This window comes from Myotis nattereri (genome assembly GCF_964212035.1).
Source record: "Myotis nattereri genome assembly, chromosome: 9".
NCBI classification, from domain to species: domain Eukaryota; kingdom Metazoa; phylum Chordata; class Mammalia; order Chiroptera; family Vespertilionidae; genus Myotis; species Myotis nattereri.
The window spans coordinates 67,146,853-67,165,260 of NC_138084.1; the positions used below are offsets into that span (position 1 = coordinate 67,146,853).

The 18,408-nt window shown below is 42.6% G+C and overlaps 1 protein-coding gene across 1 annotated transcript; it reads right to left on the reverse strand.

Moving 5' to 3' along the window:
• Positions 1–5,709: 5,709 nt before the first annotated feature.
• Positions 5,710–16,667, reverse strand: MMP8 (matrix metallopeptidase 8; the record flags this gene model as incomplete). Its single annotated transcript, XM_081098763.1, has 10 exons — positions 5,710–5,883; positions 6,039–6,142; positions 6,984–7,137; positions 7,824–7,957; positions 8,702–8,819; positions 10,350–10,511; positions 13,128–13,253; positions 13,341–13,489; positions 14,154–14,398; positions 16,557–16,667. The coding sequence occupies 10 exons, from the start codon at positions 16,665–16,667 to the stop codon at positions 5,780–5,782; spliced, it is 1,407 nt and encodes a 468-aa protein (XP_080954889.1). The 3' UTR covers positions 5,710–5,779.
• Positions 16,668–18,408: the final 1,741 nt, after the last annotated feature.

Here is an 18,408-nt window from a genome sequence, read left to right on the forward strand (position 1 = left end):
TGGACCTCTGGATTGAGTCTCTGTGTTTCTAGTATATCCTTTACTATTTTCCATTAACTTTATTTTCCAGCTCACTTACTGAGTTTCTCACTTCAGCTATATTGTTAATCTCCAAGAGCTCTTTCTAGTTCTCTGAGTATCATTTTTTTACTTTTTTTTTTTTTTGCATTTTGTTAGTCTATTTGGATGTAAAATAGGCCGTATTTTAAGGGAATATTAAGCATATTTTTAGTTTATTTTGACATTTTATTTTGCTCCCAGGATTATCTGTATTCCAAAAAATTTTTTGGTGTCTGCTTTTCACATTAGAAACTTTTTTTCCCCTCCTAAAGTTTGGAGACCTTGTGTTGTGCAATCTGTTTAAGAATAGGAGGCAAGCCCTAGCCAGGTAGCTCAGTTGGTTAGACTGTATCCTGACAGGCCAAGGTTTTGGGATCTATTCCCTGTCAGGGTACATACAAAAAGCAATTAATGAATGCATAAATAAGTGGAACAATAAAATGATGTTTCTCTCTCTTTCCCTCTCACTTTCTTTACCCTTTCCTTCCTCTCTTTCTCCAAAATTAATAAATAGAAATTTAAAAAGAATGAGAAACAAGAAAGCTGACTGCAAGCTCTGTGTGCATGGGCAGGGATTGTCAATCAATGACCTTCACTGCCTGGAAGTAGGTGGGTTCTAGACTTGACGCACTAATTGGAATGAGTTTTGGTTGAATATAATAGAAAAACAAAATGGCAGATGACTTAAAAAATTATTATTTTTTTCCAAAGAAGGCATTCAGATTTGGTGGTCCAGGGTGTGTATGAGAACTCCACATCATCAGGGAAGTAGGCAACGTCTTGCTGCACCCACCACACTCTTAGTGTGACACCTCATCGTGGTCCAGATGGCTTCTCAAGCTTTAGTGAATGTGTCTTTCTCACAGGCAGCAGGAAGGGGAAGGCAGGAAAAGCAAATTCCCAGTCTCTTTCCAGAAGCCCATACAATATCCTGCTTTCATATTTTGGCAAGAAGTTAACATGTGGCCACATCTAGCTGAAAGCAAGGATACAAACTATAATCTTTTAGCTGGATACATTGCTATTTCAAACAAAATTGGGGTTTTATAGCAGCAAAGAGAGGGGAGAATCGTGTTATATAGGCGACTGGCAGCCTCTGCCCCATTTTTCTACAGTGTATCTGCAAGTCTTTATTTCTTGGGCTAGTAAGTTTCACCAGAGAAGACTCCTCCAATTGCCCATCATTTTAATCTCCCAACAGCAAAGATGAAGGAGATGCCTCTGGTGCCCTGTGTCACATCCCAGAGGCACACCTCTGATTGTAGTTGCGATGGCAGAGGATGGGTTTGTGTAACTCACCTTGTTCTGACAAAGTCCAGCTTGAAGGGCATACTTGGATATTCTTCTGCTTTCTACCCAGGGCACTGAGATGCCACAGAACCTGACAGGTCATTGCCTTAGAGCCCCGCAATGGGTCAGGGAACAGAAAGATGACTGTTCCAGCCTTCTCTCCACTGAGACCTGAATAGTTGACTGGTGTTCTGTAGGCTGCTCAGGCGATTTGGATGAACCTGAGCCAATAGTAGTTAGCAGTTGATCATAGCAAATACCCAGTAACACACACTTGTGTTGGCTTTTGTTCCTTCTCTGTTCAGCCTCCTTGCTACCTCAGTCTTGCTTCCTGGGACCATGTCCTGAATAAAAGAACTCTACCAAGGTCTTAGGCTTTGCTTTTGAAAAAAAACAAACAAACAAACCTGAAGCTAAGATAAAAATAATATTATTATTTAAATTCCAAGCTTAGATTCTTACATCACTTGTACTCACATAAAATTTCAGCAGAACAGCCAGAAAATAGCATATGTTGTCAAGAAAAGAACCTAAAAAAGAATAATTTTTTTGAATTCTTTATTATACTTTATATTTCTATCTACTTCCTATGACTATAAAATATGGTTAAAGAAATAATATGCACTCAGTTCTTATCTCAAAAATGTGTACGTGAAGTTTGGGCCAAGAATCTATCATGACCAACAGGTGCTCTGAGAAGATGAATCTCCTAACTTCATGTCTGTACTAACTGACATAAGTGTTAGAAAATATGATAACCTGAAACTGAATCTACTGTTAAAAGTGAAATACCCACATCTTACATGTCATTCTGCACTTGCTACATTGATAAAATGAATTGTTTATATATTGATCTCACTTCCCTTAGCATAGCACTATAATACATAGGTCACTGATCTATCCTTATTGAATAAATGAACAAATGAAGACAATTATAGTATACCAGAGGTCTGGTGCATGAAATTTGTGCATGGGTAGGGTCCTTAGGCCTGGCCTGCAATCAGGGCCAATCTTCCCTGGCTGCCAGCAGCCAGCCTGCCCCCGCTGCCCTCGCCACCCACCCCTGGTTCCCCATTCCCCATCAGGCGATTAGAGCCTGCTGGCCAGGGGAGAGACTGAGAGGTTGGCCGTTTCCGCCCACTTGCTAGCCCCACCTCCCGCTGCCAGTTGCCCTCTGTGTGTGGGATGACTGGCAGGGTGATCAGGGACCCACTTGTTTGCACCCGCCTTGGCCTGGCACTGCCTGCATCTGCTGCCACCAACCCCTGGTTCCCCGTTCCCCATCGGGCCTGCCAGTTGTGGGGAGGGGCAAGAGGTTGGCTGTCAGGCCCTGATCAAGTGATCAGGGCCTCTGGGCTGGGGGCAGCTCCTGCATTGAGAGTCTTTCCCCTGGTGGTCAGTGTGCATCAGAGTGACTAGTCGTTCTGCCATCTGGTCGATTTTCATATTATGCTTTTATATATCCTATCTAATAATAGACAAACATGGTAATTGACCATACCTGTGTTATGCCTCCCATTGGCTAATCAGCAATATATGCAAATTAACCGCCAACAAAGATGGTGGTTAATTTGCATATGTAGGCGCGAAGCAGCGGAGTGAAGGCTTGAAGGAGGCTCCGGCCAGAGTGAAGACCTGGGTCCTGGATGCTGGAGGAAAACCAGTGCCCGCAGCCAGGGGAAGGGAAGGCCTATTGCACGAATCTTTTCGGGCAACAGGCCTCTAATCTATCTATCTATCTATCTATCTATCTATCTATCTATCTATCTATAGATAGATTAGAGGCCCCATACATGACATTCCTGCATGTGGGGGGCGGGTGGCCCTCAGCCCTGCCTGCACCCTCTCCAATCCAGGACCCCTCGGGGGATGTCCACAGGGATCGGGCCTAAACCGGCAGTCAGACATCCCTCTCACAATCCAGGACTGCTGGCTCCTAACCGCTCATCTGCCTGCCTGCCTGATTGCCCCTAACTGCTCTCCCCTGCCAGCCTGATCACTCCTAACCACTCTCCTCTGCCAGCCTGATCACCCCTAACCGCCTCTGCCTCGGCCCCCACCACTGTGGCTTTGTCTGGAAGGATGTCTGGAAAACATCTGGTCTAATTAGCATATTACCCTTTTATTAGTATAGATGCTAGTCTGTGTTTTCTCATTTTGTAAAATAAATTCAGAATAATGTGCTGGCATATTTTAAGAGTTTTTTTGAGGGCATTGAGCATTTATAAAATACTAGAGGCCTGATGCATGAAATTTTGTGCAAGAGTAGACCTTCCTTCCCCTGGCTGCCGGCACTGGCTTCCCTCCAGCACCTGGGACCTGGGCTTCCCTCTTCTGGCCACAGGCAGTCATCCAGGACCTGGGATGGCTTCCCTCCAGCCCCAGTTTGGTCAGGAAGGACATCTGGAATGATGTCCGGAAGACGTTCGGTCTAATTATCATATTACCCTTTTATTATTATAGATTCCATAACCTGTGAAGCAATATCTAAAAGCTTAATATAATTGTGACAAGGGAATAAATGGCTGTAAACAGTATATCAAAATTTGCTACTTTTATACTTTAGATTAACTATGTGGTGGTAGCTAAGAAATTATAGTAGATTACAAGTCAGTTGTTGAAAATATTTATTTTGAATTCATTTAATAAATATTTTTTGAATTAGAATAAGGTGCTAAATTATCTCTCTATATAAAAGCCTAAGTGACCGAATGACTGAATGACCAATTGCTATGACACGCACTGACCACCAGGGGGAAGATGTTCAATGCAGGAGCTGCCCCCTGGTGGTCAGTGTGCTCCCACAGAGGGAGCGCTGTTTAGCTGACTGATGGGCACCAGATGCAGGCCTCATGGCTGGCCAGCGCAGGCTGGAGACTGCAGTGGAATGGCAGTGAGCCTACAGAGTGGTGGCGGCAGGCGCAGCAGGCAGGGGTGGGAGGTGGCGTTGGACTGCTGGTTTCAACCCGATCCTCACAGGCCACACCGAAAGACCCCATCGGTGCATGAATCCGTGCACCGGGCTTCTAGCACTAAATAATAATTACTGTGGAATTTAAAAACTTTAATAGAAAAAGAAAATAGGATGTGCTAGTGATAAATATATTTACAATTCACATATTTATTGTGCAATAAGGTACATTGCATTCTAAGATCTGCAAATGGACATGATTTTAATGTCTAGACTAGACACTATGGTCTCACAGGTGTTAAAATAGGACGGGCTGCTCGTGCGGCTGCTGGAAAGAGCCATTAGCAAATTTGAGCTCAATTTAGTGAGATTTATTGAATTGTGTGCTCAGCGTTGTTTGTACAGTAAACCCCAATTATCTGTAGAGGGTGTCCTCTGGAGTATCTCAGGAAAAAAAGAAATAAAGAGCTACAGTTTCAATGAGCCCATTTGCTTGGACTGTAGAGGAGAGAGTGGGAGGAAGCAGGAGATGAAGTGATACCTTTTGCTGCCACCCCTCCCCCCGAAGATGCCAATAATCCTTTCTGGGGGTTCAACTTTGTCATTATCTGCTGATTCATTTCCTTAAGTGCAGGTATACTGTATAAGCTTCCTAGGGCTACCATAACAAAGTACCAAGACTTGGTAGCTTAAAACAACAGAAGTGTATTCTATCAGCGTTCTAGAGGCTAGAGGACTAAAATCAAGGTGTTGGGGGCGGGGTCATGTTCTCTCCGAAGGCTCTAAGGAGGATCCTTCCTTGCCTCTTTCTGGCTTCTGGTGGATTCTGGCAGTTCCTGGCATGTACATGCACTGCTTCAATCTCACCTCTATCTTCACACGCCTTTTCCCCTGTGTATTTATGTCTCTCCTCTTCTCATAAGGACACCTAGTCCAGTATAAACTCATCTTAAGTCATTACATTTGCAAAGGCTAATTCCAAATAAGGTACATTCATAGATACCTAGGGTTTGGGCTTAAACATGTATTTTTTTGGGGGGGAGGGAGTGAGGGGACACAATTCAACCCACATGTATCAACAATATTTATTTCCAAGAGTGGAAAATAGCACCACATTTTCAATAGAAGCAAGGGGTACTGTCTAGCCAAAACCCAGTGCTAAATTGCATGTAGCAGTACACTTAAGACATGTTTAAAGAGATTCAGGAATATATATGCATTTACAAGTCAGATAAGCAAGTAATGAAATAGTTGCTTATCTCCTGGGTGACAAAGAGGCCTTAACCCCTTTCTCTCGAGATAGGTTCACTAACCTGAGATGGAATATGAAGGAACTAAGTCAGAATCTGCAAACAGCAGAATACATAAACATATTTTCACAGAAGACAAGTCCAAGGAATAGAGTGATACCAAACAGCATTATTTACTATTGAGAAAAGTATAATAGGACACACCATGGATATGCAAATTACACTTCCCTTTCATGTGGATACAAACACATTTGATTTTGCTTCAACTCTATCTACAATTGAGCCATCGAATGCTTCTGTCAACCCTAGTGACTCTACGAACATTAAGATTAAATGCATAATATCTTGGTCCACTGAAGAAAAGGAAGAAATCTATTAAAAAAAAAAAAGATAAAGTTTTGAATTAGCCTGTGGAAATAAGATTTCTGATGTTCTCAATTAAAAATACTCCACTCCTATCCCATAACATTCAAATGCAAATACGCCACTTAAAATATTGAAACAAATTAGTTTTTTTTTCTACTTACCATTCTCCTGGAAAACTGCATCAACTCTACTGTCTATTCCTTGAAAGGTACTTGCTATGCTTTTGGGATAACCTGGTTCCATGAATTGTCTTTCGTTATCATATCTGATGAGAAAAAAAGTCCTGTGTTTTAAGGCCAATACAGTATATAAGTATAATGGTTTTATTTAAATTGTATATGTCCTTTTTACTGGGAATAAGAATGAGTAACTTTTAAAATTGGTGCCCATTTATAAAATATATGGGTATCATTATTACTAAAATAGGTTTTTGATTACTGGTGCAGTGTTATTTTTAAAAAGAAGAGCTATATTTTCTAAGGCTTTTGGTTAACTGATACATAGTCTCTCCCTCTCTCTCTGAATAAATGTAAATAATAAGTCTAACTTGGGCACCAGATTTTGTAGGCTGTCTGGATCGCACTTGCTTAAGAATGTTAGACTTGAACTCATAAATGAGAGTTAACCTAACTTTTTGCAGCCCATCCTAGTGCTTTATTAAGATTTGCTCATGATATAGAATCTTCAATACCATTGTGCAGGCATTTTAATTTTATAAAAAATAAAAATTTCACCCTAGCCGGTTGGCTTAGTGGATAGAACGTTGGCCTGCGGACTGAAGGGTCCTGGGTTTGATTCTGGTCAAGGGCACATGCCTGCGATGTTGGCTCAATCCTCAGTGGGGGGCATGCAGGAGGCAGTCGATCAATGATTCTCTCTCATCACTGATGTTTCTATCTCTCTCTCCCTCTCCCTCCTTCTCTGAAATCAATAGTAAACCAAAATTTTTCAAAAGATATAGCAACATTAATCATCATATGAAAAAGAATGGCTACCAAAGAGTACTTATGTTTTTTAAGTTTTCAGATGCTTGATTATTAGTGGGTTGTAGACAGGGTCAATAAACATAGATTTCAATCTCTAGTTGAACGAACAGTTGACCTTACCTCCAGAACTGGTTATTCACAAAGAAGTATGTTTTTGTCCTGTAGGAAACAGCTGCATCAATTGCTTGAACATTGCTTGGGAACCCGTAATTTGATATATCCTTGGGATAACCTTGCTGAATGTCATAGCCATTTAGAGCCCAGTACTGGTTGCCTGCAAATGATTCAGTTTATATGTGAGATAAAATTCTTCCTTTCCTAAAAAATATTGTGTATCACTTGTTATTCATTGCATACATTTACCATAGAAATGAAAATGGGACAAAGAGTCTTTAAAAAATAAAGGTGATAAAGTGAAGTTCATTGAGTTATAATAGCCTCAGTGGTACTCTAGCTTCTATTTAAAAATTCCAACTTCCCACCCGGCCAGTGTGGCTCAGTGGTTGAGCATCAAAATATGAACCAGGAGGTCATGGTTTGATTTCCAGTCAGGGCACATGCTCTAGGTTGTGGGCTCGATCCCCAGTAGGGGGCATGCAGGAGGAAAAAAAATAAAAATTTCCAACTTCTCAGCTTGACATCTCACAATTGGATGTCTTATTTTACATGACTTCTATCCAGAAACTAAATTACCGCCTTGGGGAAACTTGAGGGTGGAGGCATACTAAAGTTTTTCTCACTTTGGAGATGAGAAAAGTGAGGCTGGAAGGGGCTACAACCTGCTCAAGTTTACGCAGCAGCTAGTGGCAGAGATGGGACCAACCCAGGTCTCTAGATGAAGCCTGGCCAGCATAGCACTCTCACTGGCTCACCTCCCCTGAACCTGGGAGGGGCCACAAAAAAATCCTTTTCCCCTCCCTTCAGGCAGAACTAAAATGAAATGAAACCCTCGGCAGTTACCTTTAAATAGGAAAACTAGGTCCCTGTCAGAATCCTCATAAGCAGCCTGTATACCAGTTGGCAGGGATGGCCAGAATAGGGAAATAAAATTGAGTTCAACTCTTCGTAGCTGAGGGTGCCTTCTCCAGAAGTATCTGATGGAGCACAAGGGAGAGAACACACACTATAGCCTACGTAGGTCGCTTCTGTGAGTCGTGGGCTAGTATGGGTCCTCATAAGATTGCTGGGAGGATACGACCATATAAGAAAAGCAAAGTTTCTAGCACAGTGACCGATATTGTTCATCTGGTATGTACTTTACAGTTCCAGAGGAGGTCATCAGTGTGACCTTATTTGATGACATGTTTGCACTGTCCTCTCCTCACTCATTGACAAGTCTTATTTTAGTGTCTTTCATTATTGTTCCTACAGAAATGATGAGAATATTTAGAGTACTCCAGCAAAAGCAATACGAGTACACTTAGCCTGTGATTACATAAGCACAAAATAGACAATAGGGAAATAGAAAAATTCAATCTTTTGGATATTCACCCTACAGCTTAAGTCATAATTTCCATTTACTTGATTGAATTTGGGTGAATTGAATAATGTGTTGGTGTTGTGTAAACCTAGCTAGGAGGAAGGAACTTGGGAGTTCCCAAGTAGCTAGAGCCCATGTCTATTTACATCACCACGAACACCTGAATGTTCATACATATTTTAGTTTTCTTTTCCTGGATGTTTTCGGTTGTCCAGAAACCACTAGAAATCCCAATGAGGCACATATGTGTAGAATTGAAAGGAAAGCTGAATAATATGTAACATATGACTTAATTAAAACATAGCTTTAAGTTATGCCAGTAAAGTAAGCCAAAGGAAGGCACAGTTCAATCTTATACTTGTCTTTAAAGAACAGTATTTCTCCACGGAGTGTGGTGATAGCATCAAATGTCAGGCGGGGGTCACAGGCAATGGGTGTGCTTGGTCCTGTTGGCTGGATAGGGTTGTCTGAAGGTCCTGAAAAAGAAAAGGCTTTTTGTAAGTGCAAGCCCAGTGTGATTTTTTTTTTGTATTTCAGCACTTTTCAGGATGATGAAGCATCTTCACATGAAGAGGAACACTGCCTGACTACCACACAAGGCATCAATGTAACTGTACATTTGTCCCTCTTAAAATTTTTTAAAAAATAAGAGTCATGGTAATTTTCAGAGACAGTTCCAGGTTAAATTTTGCAGTTAATAAATTTGAATTTTATGCTCCACTTAAAATCCTAATCACAGCCTTCTCCTCCTTTTTGCTCCCTCTTTCTGCATTTTTTGGGTCACTTAGTATCCAATTCCCACTCCTCCAAACTCCACCTTCAGAAAGGAACGGATACCAGACTTTTACCCCACAGCATAGATCTAAGTCAAATTTTAGCAATATGATTTTCTATAACTATTTGCACTTAAAAGTGTTTTTTCATTGTTGATTGAGAGAGTTAAGAGAACTTAAAACTTTGGTGAGCAAAGGAAGCAGGTGTTTTCAGGGGAAAAGAAGTTGGGGAGGGAAGGCAGTTAGAGTAGGTCTCGTCATTCCTAAAACTTCTACTGTGATGATAAACATTCCCTAGTTGTGGTGCCCTGGCAGGCTTGGTTTTGTAATTCTATCCCACCAGAGAGAACCGAATGCTCCCCCCAGTTTTATTCCACTTCACTCTCTCCATTCCATTTCCTTCAACACATTTTAGTCACAGCCACTAGGGGGCAGGAGGTCAAGAGAGAGGAGAGATGCAATGGTCTTACCCAGATAGTACTTCTATAACAGGGCCAAAGGCTTCTATATACCTCCTTGAAGTTTCAGTCATCCTATCTAATAAAGAGGGAACATGCTAATTGACCATCATGCCCTCACAAAGATGGCGGCACCCACAGCCAATAAGGAGGGAATATGCTAATTGACTGCCACGCCCTGAAAGATGGCAGCACCCACAGCCACAAAATGGCAGCACCCAGTCCCCTTAGCCCCCCAGCCGCCCAGGGCCAGCTCGAGGTGAAGGCAAGCCTCGGATGGCAGCTACCCAGCCTCCCAGGGCCGCCTGAGGCTCAGGTAACCAGGGCCAGCTGAGGCTTGCACTGCTGGAAATGGCAGCAGCAGAGGTGTGATGGGGGCATCACCTTCCCCTGAGGGCTCCCAGACTGTGAGAGTGGCAGGCCGGGCTGAGGGACACCTCATTCAGTGCATGAATTTTCATGCACTGGGCCTCTAGTGACTTTAAAAAATGTTTCTCTCCATTTCCATTCACATTGTCCTCCCTCCCCCACAAACAACAATCTTAAGATTATATATATATGTATATGTATATCTTCTTGTCAGCATGTTAAAATACCTTTCTTTGTCTATGTGCATATTTAATGGCATGCATCCAGCACATTTCACCTACGCATTCTCCTCCTAATAGACTCCCAAGTGCTCTCCAAGTTCTACCACCATGAACAGGGACTGCAATGAACGTCCTTGAATGCCCAGGTCTTACTACATTCTGCAATGCTCTTCAGATGACCTTACCATAGATGGCCTGAATGCCATTGATGTCATCTTGAGGGAGCAAGTAGGTGCTGGTTTCGCTGAAGGCGTAGTTGGGATACATCAGGGCACCGGGGTCAGAAGAGTGAGAGAGCCCCAAGGAATGGCCAAATTCGTGGGCAGCAACAAGAAACAAGTTGTAATCTGAAATGCAAGCATGTGTGGTGAGTGGCTCAGTATGCCCAAGGGTGGTGAAAAGATGATCTCAAGGAATGCAGCTACTGAGCCGAAACTGTCTGGAGAAATAGCCTTTCATGCCTGTCACTTTCTTTTTCTCTCCAGGGAATTGAAGATTAGAAGGAATCAGGATTCAGATTAGGTGACTGTGAGCTTCACATCAAATTTTAGAATAAAATAAACCTGCCTTTATTGTGATTCCCATGTTTCATGGATGTGGCCCTGAGGCTTAGGGAGACGTTAGCAGAGCCCTCACAGGTCTCATGACCCTCAGAAACCCTCTCCTCCTGTGCACCCCTGTCAGTCTCCCAGGCCCTCAGGCCCATTAGCAGGGTCTCAGGAAACAGGCAGTTAGCTAGAAGCCTGCCAGGCAGCGGAGTAGCCTCAGGCACTGAGCAGACTCACTGCTCACCCAGAGCCCAGCACCAGCTCTTCCCTGTTCCAAGTTCTCCAAACAGCTTCCAGAATTCTCCACCAGAAAGAGACAAACCCTGCCTCTTATTGCTCCATTCCTTCAACTTTTAACTTCACAAACATAGAGCCATTCACAACTAGAAACTTAAAAATTCCAAGGCTCATACTTTTTTAATCAAATAAAGCCCAAGTTCATTTGCCAAGTCCAAGACCTCTCCACGTGGCTCCAGCAGACATCTGGGGGTTTGGCTTCTGAATGTGAACCCCTCCCACCAGCCAGTCCAAGTGCCATCTCACGTCACACTGTACATTTTCTCACATGTCTACATTGTAAATCAGAGCTGGGAGCACTCCCTTTATGCTAGGAAGTGTAATACTATTTCATCCTCTCAGCATTTTTGTCAAGTATGGTTAAAAATATTTTTACAGTAAGGAACTGAAGCACACAGATTTTGAATATCTTCTTGTTAGTCTTGTAACCAATAAGTGGTAGAGCTGGGGTTAAACCCAGTAAGACTTGTGCTCTTACCACAATGTTCAACTTCTTATTGATAAGTAGCCTCATTCTCCCCATGCTCCAAGACTTGCTTTCTTGATCATTATATCTTTTTTTTTTTTTCATTTATGAGTGCATTACAAAGAGCACCTTTGAGTGACAGAGGCTCGGGGGGATTTATCGCCGTGCCCAGTCTGGAAGGGGAAATGCATGAAAAAAGACGAATGCATAGAGTAATGACAGCAGGTGGAGGAGACAGAAAGGCTGTCAGTAGTTGTTCTCAGGAGGAGGCCTCATTTCCCGATGAAAGATAAAACTGGGTGGCATTGGACACAGCCTGGGAAGAGAGAGATATTGAAAGGCAGGGCTTGGGGTGTGGGGAAAGGCATTTTAGGAAGAGGAAGCAACAGGAGCTAGTACAGGGAAGTTGGAAAGTACATGGTGTGATTTAGGAACAGTCAACCCACAATGTGGCCGCTGCATGTGAACTATGAGAAGCCAAGAAAGATGAGGCTGGAAAGTCGCCAAGAGCCTTCAATGCCAAGTGAAAGTGTTTGGACGTTATTTGGTCCATATGACGTAAGCACTGAAAGTGTTAAGCAAGAGACTCATGAAGTCCCAGATAGACTTTTCAAAGACAAACCTTGCTGCAGCATTGGGAAAAGTCAGAGGGAGCAGAGATTGGCGGTGAACAGTCCAGGTGGGAACCTGGATCATTTAATTCCAGCGAGCGGTAATGACCATCTGACCTAGCAGGTTGGCCAATAGGAATGCATAGTGGTTGAGACTGTAATTTATCTGTGGGTACACACGGCTCCTACCACAGGGACTCAAGTAGAATAACACTCACAGCCTACATAGGGAGGAAATGGTGGGAGGAACAAGGCCCGAGCGAAGGTAAAAGGTTCCCTTTCTATTATTTTCTCAAGTGCTCTGTGACATATTGTTTGTCACCCCAGGGCCTTGTGAAGTGTCATATGGACCACATGTACCTGTCCTTCTCCTCAAGAGTCCCACCTCTTTTTATTCTGAGCCTTCTCCTGAACAGGGGGGTCTGCTATGTAGAAACATACCATTGAAAAGGAGGTCGATGCAGACCCTGTAACTAGATGGAAAAGAAGATGGCTGCTCTTCACTAAGTAGGACTGTTTTCTAAATGAACCCAAATATTTCTGGGTTTCCAAAAATAGGACCTTTTACAAACATCATTAAACTTCAGAAAACTAAGAGAAAGATACACCCTAGAGCAGCGGTCAGCGAACTTGTTTGGTAAAGGCCCAGGTAATGAGTGTTTTAGGCTTTGTGAGCCATGCGGCCTCTGTGGCAGCCACTCAGCTCTGCCCTGGCAGCAGGAAAGCAGCCACAGATGACACGTGGGCAAACAGGTGTGGCCCTGTCCCGTCAACACAGAGTTTCCACGAACAGGGCCTATGATCTGTAGCTTTCTGATTTCTGCCCTAAGAAATGATCCATAATTAGCGTCAGGATTTTTTTAAAACCTAAATTGACTTAGTATCTTGAGATAGCAAAATTTTTAAATGGTCAGTTTGTGTGAGTTTGAAGTGTTATAATAACTTGGATCTGTGTGTGTGTGTGTGTGGTGTATGATGTGTATTGTGAAGGGAAAATGTTTATTCAGAAGCCACATGTTGACCTGACCTTGGTTAACCTACTTTCAGAGGTTTTGGTCCATGTTTCTTCTGCATCAAAATGAGCATCTCCTCCAATACCTTGGCCTGGCTGGAAGGCATGGGCAAGGATTCCATTGGGCCCATCAAACGGAGAGTTGTCACCATGAGCTGAAATAAAATAATTTGTGTTAGGACGTTGCCAAGTCTCACTTCAGCCAGAGAAAGCAACATTGAGCGTGACTGCTTCGAGCCCACCTCTTTGGACAAAGGCAATGTTGATGTCTGCTTCTCCCTGTGAGGCCTTGGTGAAGCTCAGGGGTGATACGTCACTCCAGACTTGGAAGGCTTTCTTAATAGCTGCTTCCACCTCATCCTCTGACAATTGTGGGGTGTAGTTAATAATCCTTCAAAATGAGAAGATGTGTGAGGGCTCATCGTTTAGAACTCCAATAGCTCGAGTTTCTCCATTTTAGAGTGAATTACATACATGATGGGGCTACCACTGGAGACGGTGTAAGGAGGGAGTGCAGGACTTAGGGTTGAAGACAGATATGGGTTCTGCACATGTTATTACATGTTTTTAAATTTAGCTTCTTTATTTATAAAATGAGGATAATAAAATAGTACCCATGTCATAGAGTTGTTGTGGGAGACTAAATACATGTAAAGAATTTAGTTCAGTTTTTGGAAAATAGTAGCATTGAACAAATATTGAGTATTATTATTATTATTATTATTATTATTATATGAATGGAAGGTGGGGCCAGTTTCTCTCCAGCAATGATTAAGCCTTTTTTTTTTTTTTAAATCCTAAAGTGAGTTCTTAGACATTGACATTGACATAGTCCTCTTTAGATTATTAGAAGGAGGTAACAAATGACAGGCTTTGGAATGAAGAGATCTTTACCCTTTCATACTCATTCATTAGCATCTAAAACTCTACAAGGGGAGCGATATTTAGTTGCTTGTCTCTGGTGTATCTCAAGTCCTAGAACAGCGCCTGCCACATTATACATGCTCAATAACAACAGGATGCATGAGCACGTTTTGAAGCCCCTGGAATAGCACCTGTAGGTCAGGTTAGTGTGTTTCCACCTGGGGTATCCTGGGGTCAACATAAATTCACCAGTGTCGGGCACTCCACAGCGAGGCTTTTGCATCATCTCCAGAGTTTCCGCGTTGGGCTTCCCCGTCACGGTCAACCCGAAGAATTGCTGCATTTCCTTAAGCTTTTCAACAATCACAATGGCACTGTTCTTCCTTTCAGACTGATAGATGTCCTTGGGTAACTGGTAGAACTTCTCCAGGTAATTCTGGACAAAGACAAACCTGTGAGGGAACTTGCTCTGAAATTACCTTCACTCCTCTGGGCATTTTGCATTCCTTTTAAGTTACCACAACTTGAAACAGTCTAATATCCTGACAGCCACAGAAACAGAAAACACAAATTTGTAGGTTGACTTTGCAAGAACAATGCCTATTTGAAAGAACAGCCCCCCACCCAGTCAGCACTCCAATTAATGTTTATACAAAAAAAAGGTATTTCATAAGGGATGAAGTACAAGACCCATGCAAAATGCTAGACCACACCTAGACTGCCTTATTTTTATATATATAAAAAATAGCATTAGCATTTATTGACTTCTTGAGATATTAGCTGAATCAATGTAAATTCTCCCCTTTAATCCTCTTTTCACTATTATAGTGGGGGTTTACTCCTCCCGTATTAAGAAGTGGAGGCCTATAAAATAAATAAAATAAAAAAATATATAAAACCACTCTGAAAAAAGAAAGAAATGCAGGTGCAGAGAAGGAAGGAACTGGCCAAGATGACAGTTCAGGTCCCAACTCATCATATTGCTTCTCAAGTGGGAATTCACAATTTCATAAAAGAGCATATGTGCACACCCCATGGACACAGACAATATTTTGATAAAGGCCAAGAAAGGTGTAGGTGGGGAAGGGCGGAAGTGGGCAAAGGGGGTGGGGGTGGGGCATTTCCTGCAATAATGTCAATACTAAAAATTTTTTAAGAAAAAAAAATGGCCCTAGCTGGTTTTACTCAGTGGATAGAGCATTGGCCTGTGGACTGAGGGGTTCTGGGTTCAATTCTGGTCAAGGGCACATCCCTTGGTTGCAGGCTCTTCACCGGCCTGGGCCCTGCTTGAGGCTCGTGCAGGAGGCAACACATCGATGTGTTTTTCTCACATTAATGTTTCTCTCTGTCTTTCCCTCTCCCTTCCACTCTCTCTAAAAATGATTGGAAAAACATCCTCGGGCGAGAATTAAAAAAAAAAAAAAAAAAGAGAATGAATTAATCAATCAGTCAATAAACAAAAGTTGAATAAATAAAAAAAGAAATTTAAATAAGTTTTTGGGCAACATTAGCCTCACTGATATTAGTTTTATGTGGCCCAGTAACTCTTTTAAAGGGGCCAACACTCATTAGGAGGGAAAGGCTCTGGGGGGGCGGTGTGCAGGCAGTCTTAAAATTTCTTAAAGCAGCCTTTGAATTCCGGGCACTTTGTAAGTGACAAAGGACAGGGCACCTTGGGGCTCTCACAAGCTACGGGATCATATTGGTTTTGGTTCCAATCTTATTTCTGCCACAAATTAACTGTGAGTTCTTGGACATATCACTTAACTGATTTAAGAGTCACTTTGGTCTCTTAAAGAGGAAATTAATAATAATAATACCTCTTTCACAGGGTTGTCATAAGGATGAAATTAGATAATATATCAGAATAAATACTGAATAAACTAGCTATTAGCCAGGGTTACTATTACCATTATAAGAGATATGTTTAAAACATAAAAGATAAAAAGAAAAAGAAATAAGCACAACACTTTTCTAAAACTGGAATGCTAAGAAAATCACGTATGACAAGTTTGGGACAGCTTTCTCTTGTGCGTCTTAAAAATGTGGCCTAATGTTCATACTGGGAAACAACAGAAAAAGGCTATTGGTGCTGCTTTTACAATGCTTCCAAGAGTGTGTACAAAGCCCCATGATCTGGTGTAGGGAAATCTGCTTACACTATTTTATGCTTAAACTGATTTTTTCCCCTTATAATTTCCCATTCTCCTGCTCTCTTGTGCACCTGGGATTTGGGGCTGCAAAGACAGTCAGATGGAAGGAGCCAGGCGTGGAATAACTGGGTTGCAGATGAACTGGGAGGGAAAATCTTAGGTAAGTCGAAGAGAAAACCACTCAGTTGAGTAAGTAAAACCATTCCTTCCCAAAGGGTTCCCCAGACGGAGGCAGCTCAGCAGCAGTGTTTGGCCAGGATTTGAAGAGCCTGGCTTTCAGAGGATTCAGCTTGGAACCCCCAAACCACTGAAAGGAGATGTTTAAGCTCAAGCAGATTATCCACATAATTTCTTTCAGGCTGTTTTAATTAAAAGGAGAAAACAACCCATACAATTTCCTAATTACCAGCAAATCAACTACCCACCTGATCGTTAATTTACCTGAACAACTTCTATATATTTTTCTCCTTTGGGTTGAGAAGATACTGGAAAGGCCTTGAAAAGCTGCGTGTGGAATAAGAGCAGAAGTGGGAGCACCTTCAGACTGGACATGGCCTTCCCTCCAAACGCCACCTTCCCTGGCCTTCCGCTCTGCCGCTCTGGGTAGGGTCCTTCCCCGGGGGGTGCCCAGACGTTCACAGAATCACGTCTGTGTCCCTCGCTGCTCTCTTGGTCCCTTATAAAGCTATGTCTTAAACAATTGCCACAACGGGAATGTGAAGAAACACAGGTTAATTACACTCTGACAATTTTGCAATGTTAAAATGTGATTTAGTACCCGGCCAATGAAGGAGTCTTTCAACAGAAAAACAGTGCAAATTTACTACACTTTGCTTTTGGGTTTTTAGTTAGATATTAACTTTTGCAAAATCATCTGGTCAAGGAAAAAGAATAGAGATTAATTGTGAAGTTATGAACAGCAGTCATCTATGGCTGGCACGTATACCGGGGAATATTGTTTGTTAGTGGTAGGTAACTTGGGACCAGGAAGCCCAATTTGAGAGCCTCTGCACTCACCACACTTGCTGTTTGTGAGGGGTGTGTTGGGAGTGTTGTCACAAAGCAGGATTTCTATGGGGGATCTCGGAGCAGCTCTGAAGGTTGTGGTTTTGGCATCAATGTATTAGAAAATCCCTCACCCTAACCGGTTTGGCTCAGTGGATAGAGTGTTGGCCTGCAGACTGAAGGGTCCCAGGTTCAATTCTGATCAAGGGCATGTACCCAGTAGGGGCGTGTGCAGGAGGCAGCTGATCGATGTTCCTCTCTCATCGATGTTTCTAACTCTCTATCCCTTTCCCTTCCTCTCTGTAAAAAATCAATAAAATATATTATAAAAAAAAAAAAAAGAAAATCCCCAACCTGCAAGCCGGATTTCCACAGGAAAGACAAGGAAAGCAATACTGAGGATGATAATAATCGACGTTGATTGGATATTTATTATGTCCCAGACATATGTGCTGTACCTATATCACCTCAGGTCACCCTCACACAGCCTTGGGAGCTAGGTGCTATTATAATCTGTATTTTGCACAGGAACTCAAATCTGGAGACGTGAGGTGACTTGTATAAGAGTCACACACTATGATTGTAGGGGAGCCAGGATTCAATCCAGGTGGAATGTTTAGGGAGACAGAGCCTGCGCTGGTATATCAGGCTGTTTTATAGTCTCTACTGGGGGCTCGACTGGCCCCTAATGAGCAATAGCTCCAGGCCAGCAACAACTGCGATACCATGGCTGTGGCTTGTGTTCAGCTTGTGCTCTGAGAGAAGGAGACGAACAAGAGGGAGAATGAGACTAAGTGAGGATTTGCAGACAATGTGGCTACACAGGGGGCTGTATTGGTGAGGGGCCCTTGGGCATGCTTTTCAAATTATGTCACTTCTTCCTACTTATTCTAACTCTACATGCATGTAAATTATGTTACCTTACCATACAGCTTTTGTATATATTCATTTACATATATTCTAAAGGGCATTCTTTATGTATTCTTGTATATAAATCTATACTAATAAAAGGGTAATATGTTAATTAGACTGAACATCTTCCAGATGTCCTTCTGGACAAAGCCATGGTGGCGGGGGCTGAGGCAGAGGCAGTTAGGGGTGATCAGGCTGGCAAGGGAGGGCAGTTAGGGGTGATCAGATTGGCAGGGGGAGTTAGGGAGCGATCAGGTTGGTAGGGGAGCAGTTAGGGGAATCAGGACAGCAGGCAGAGTGGTTAGGAGCCAGTGGTCCAGGATTGTGAGAGGAATGTCTGACTGCAGGTTTAGACCCAATCCCTGTGGTCAGACAT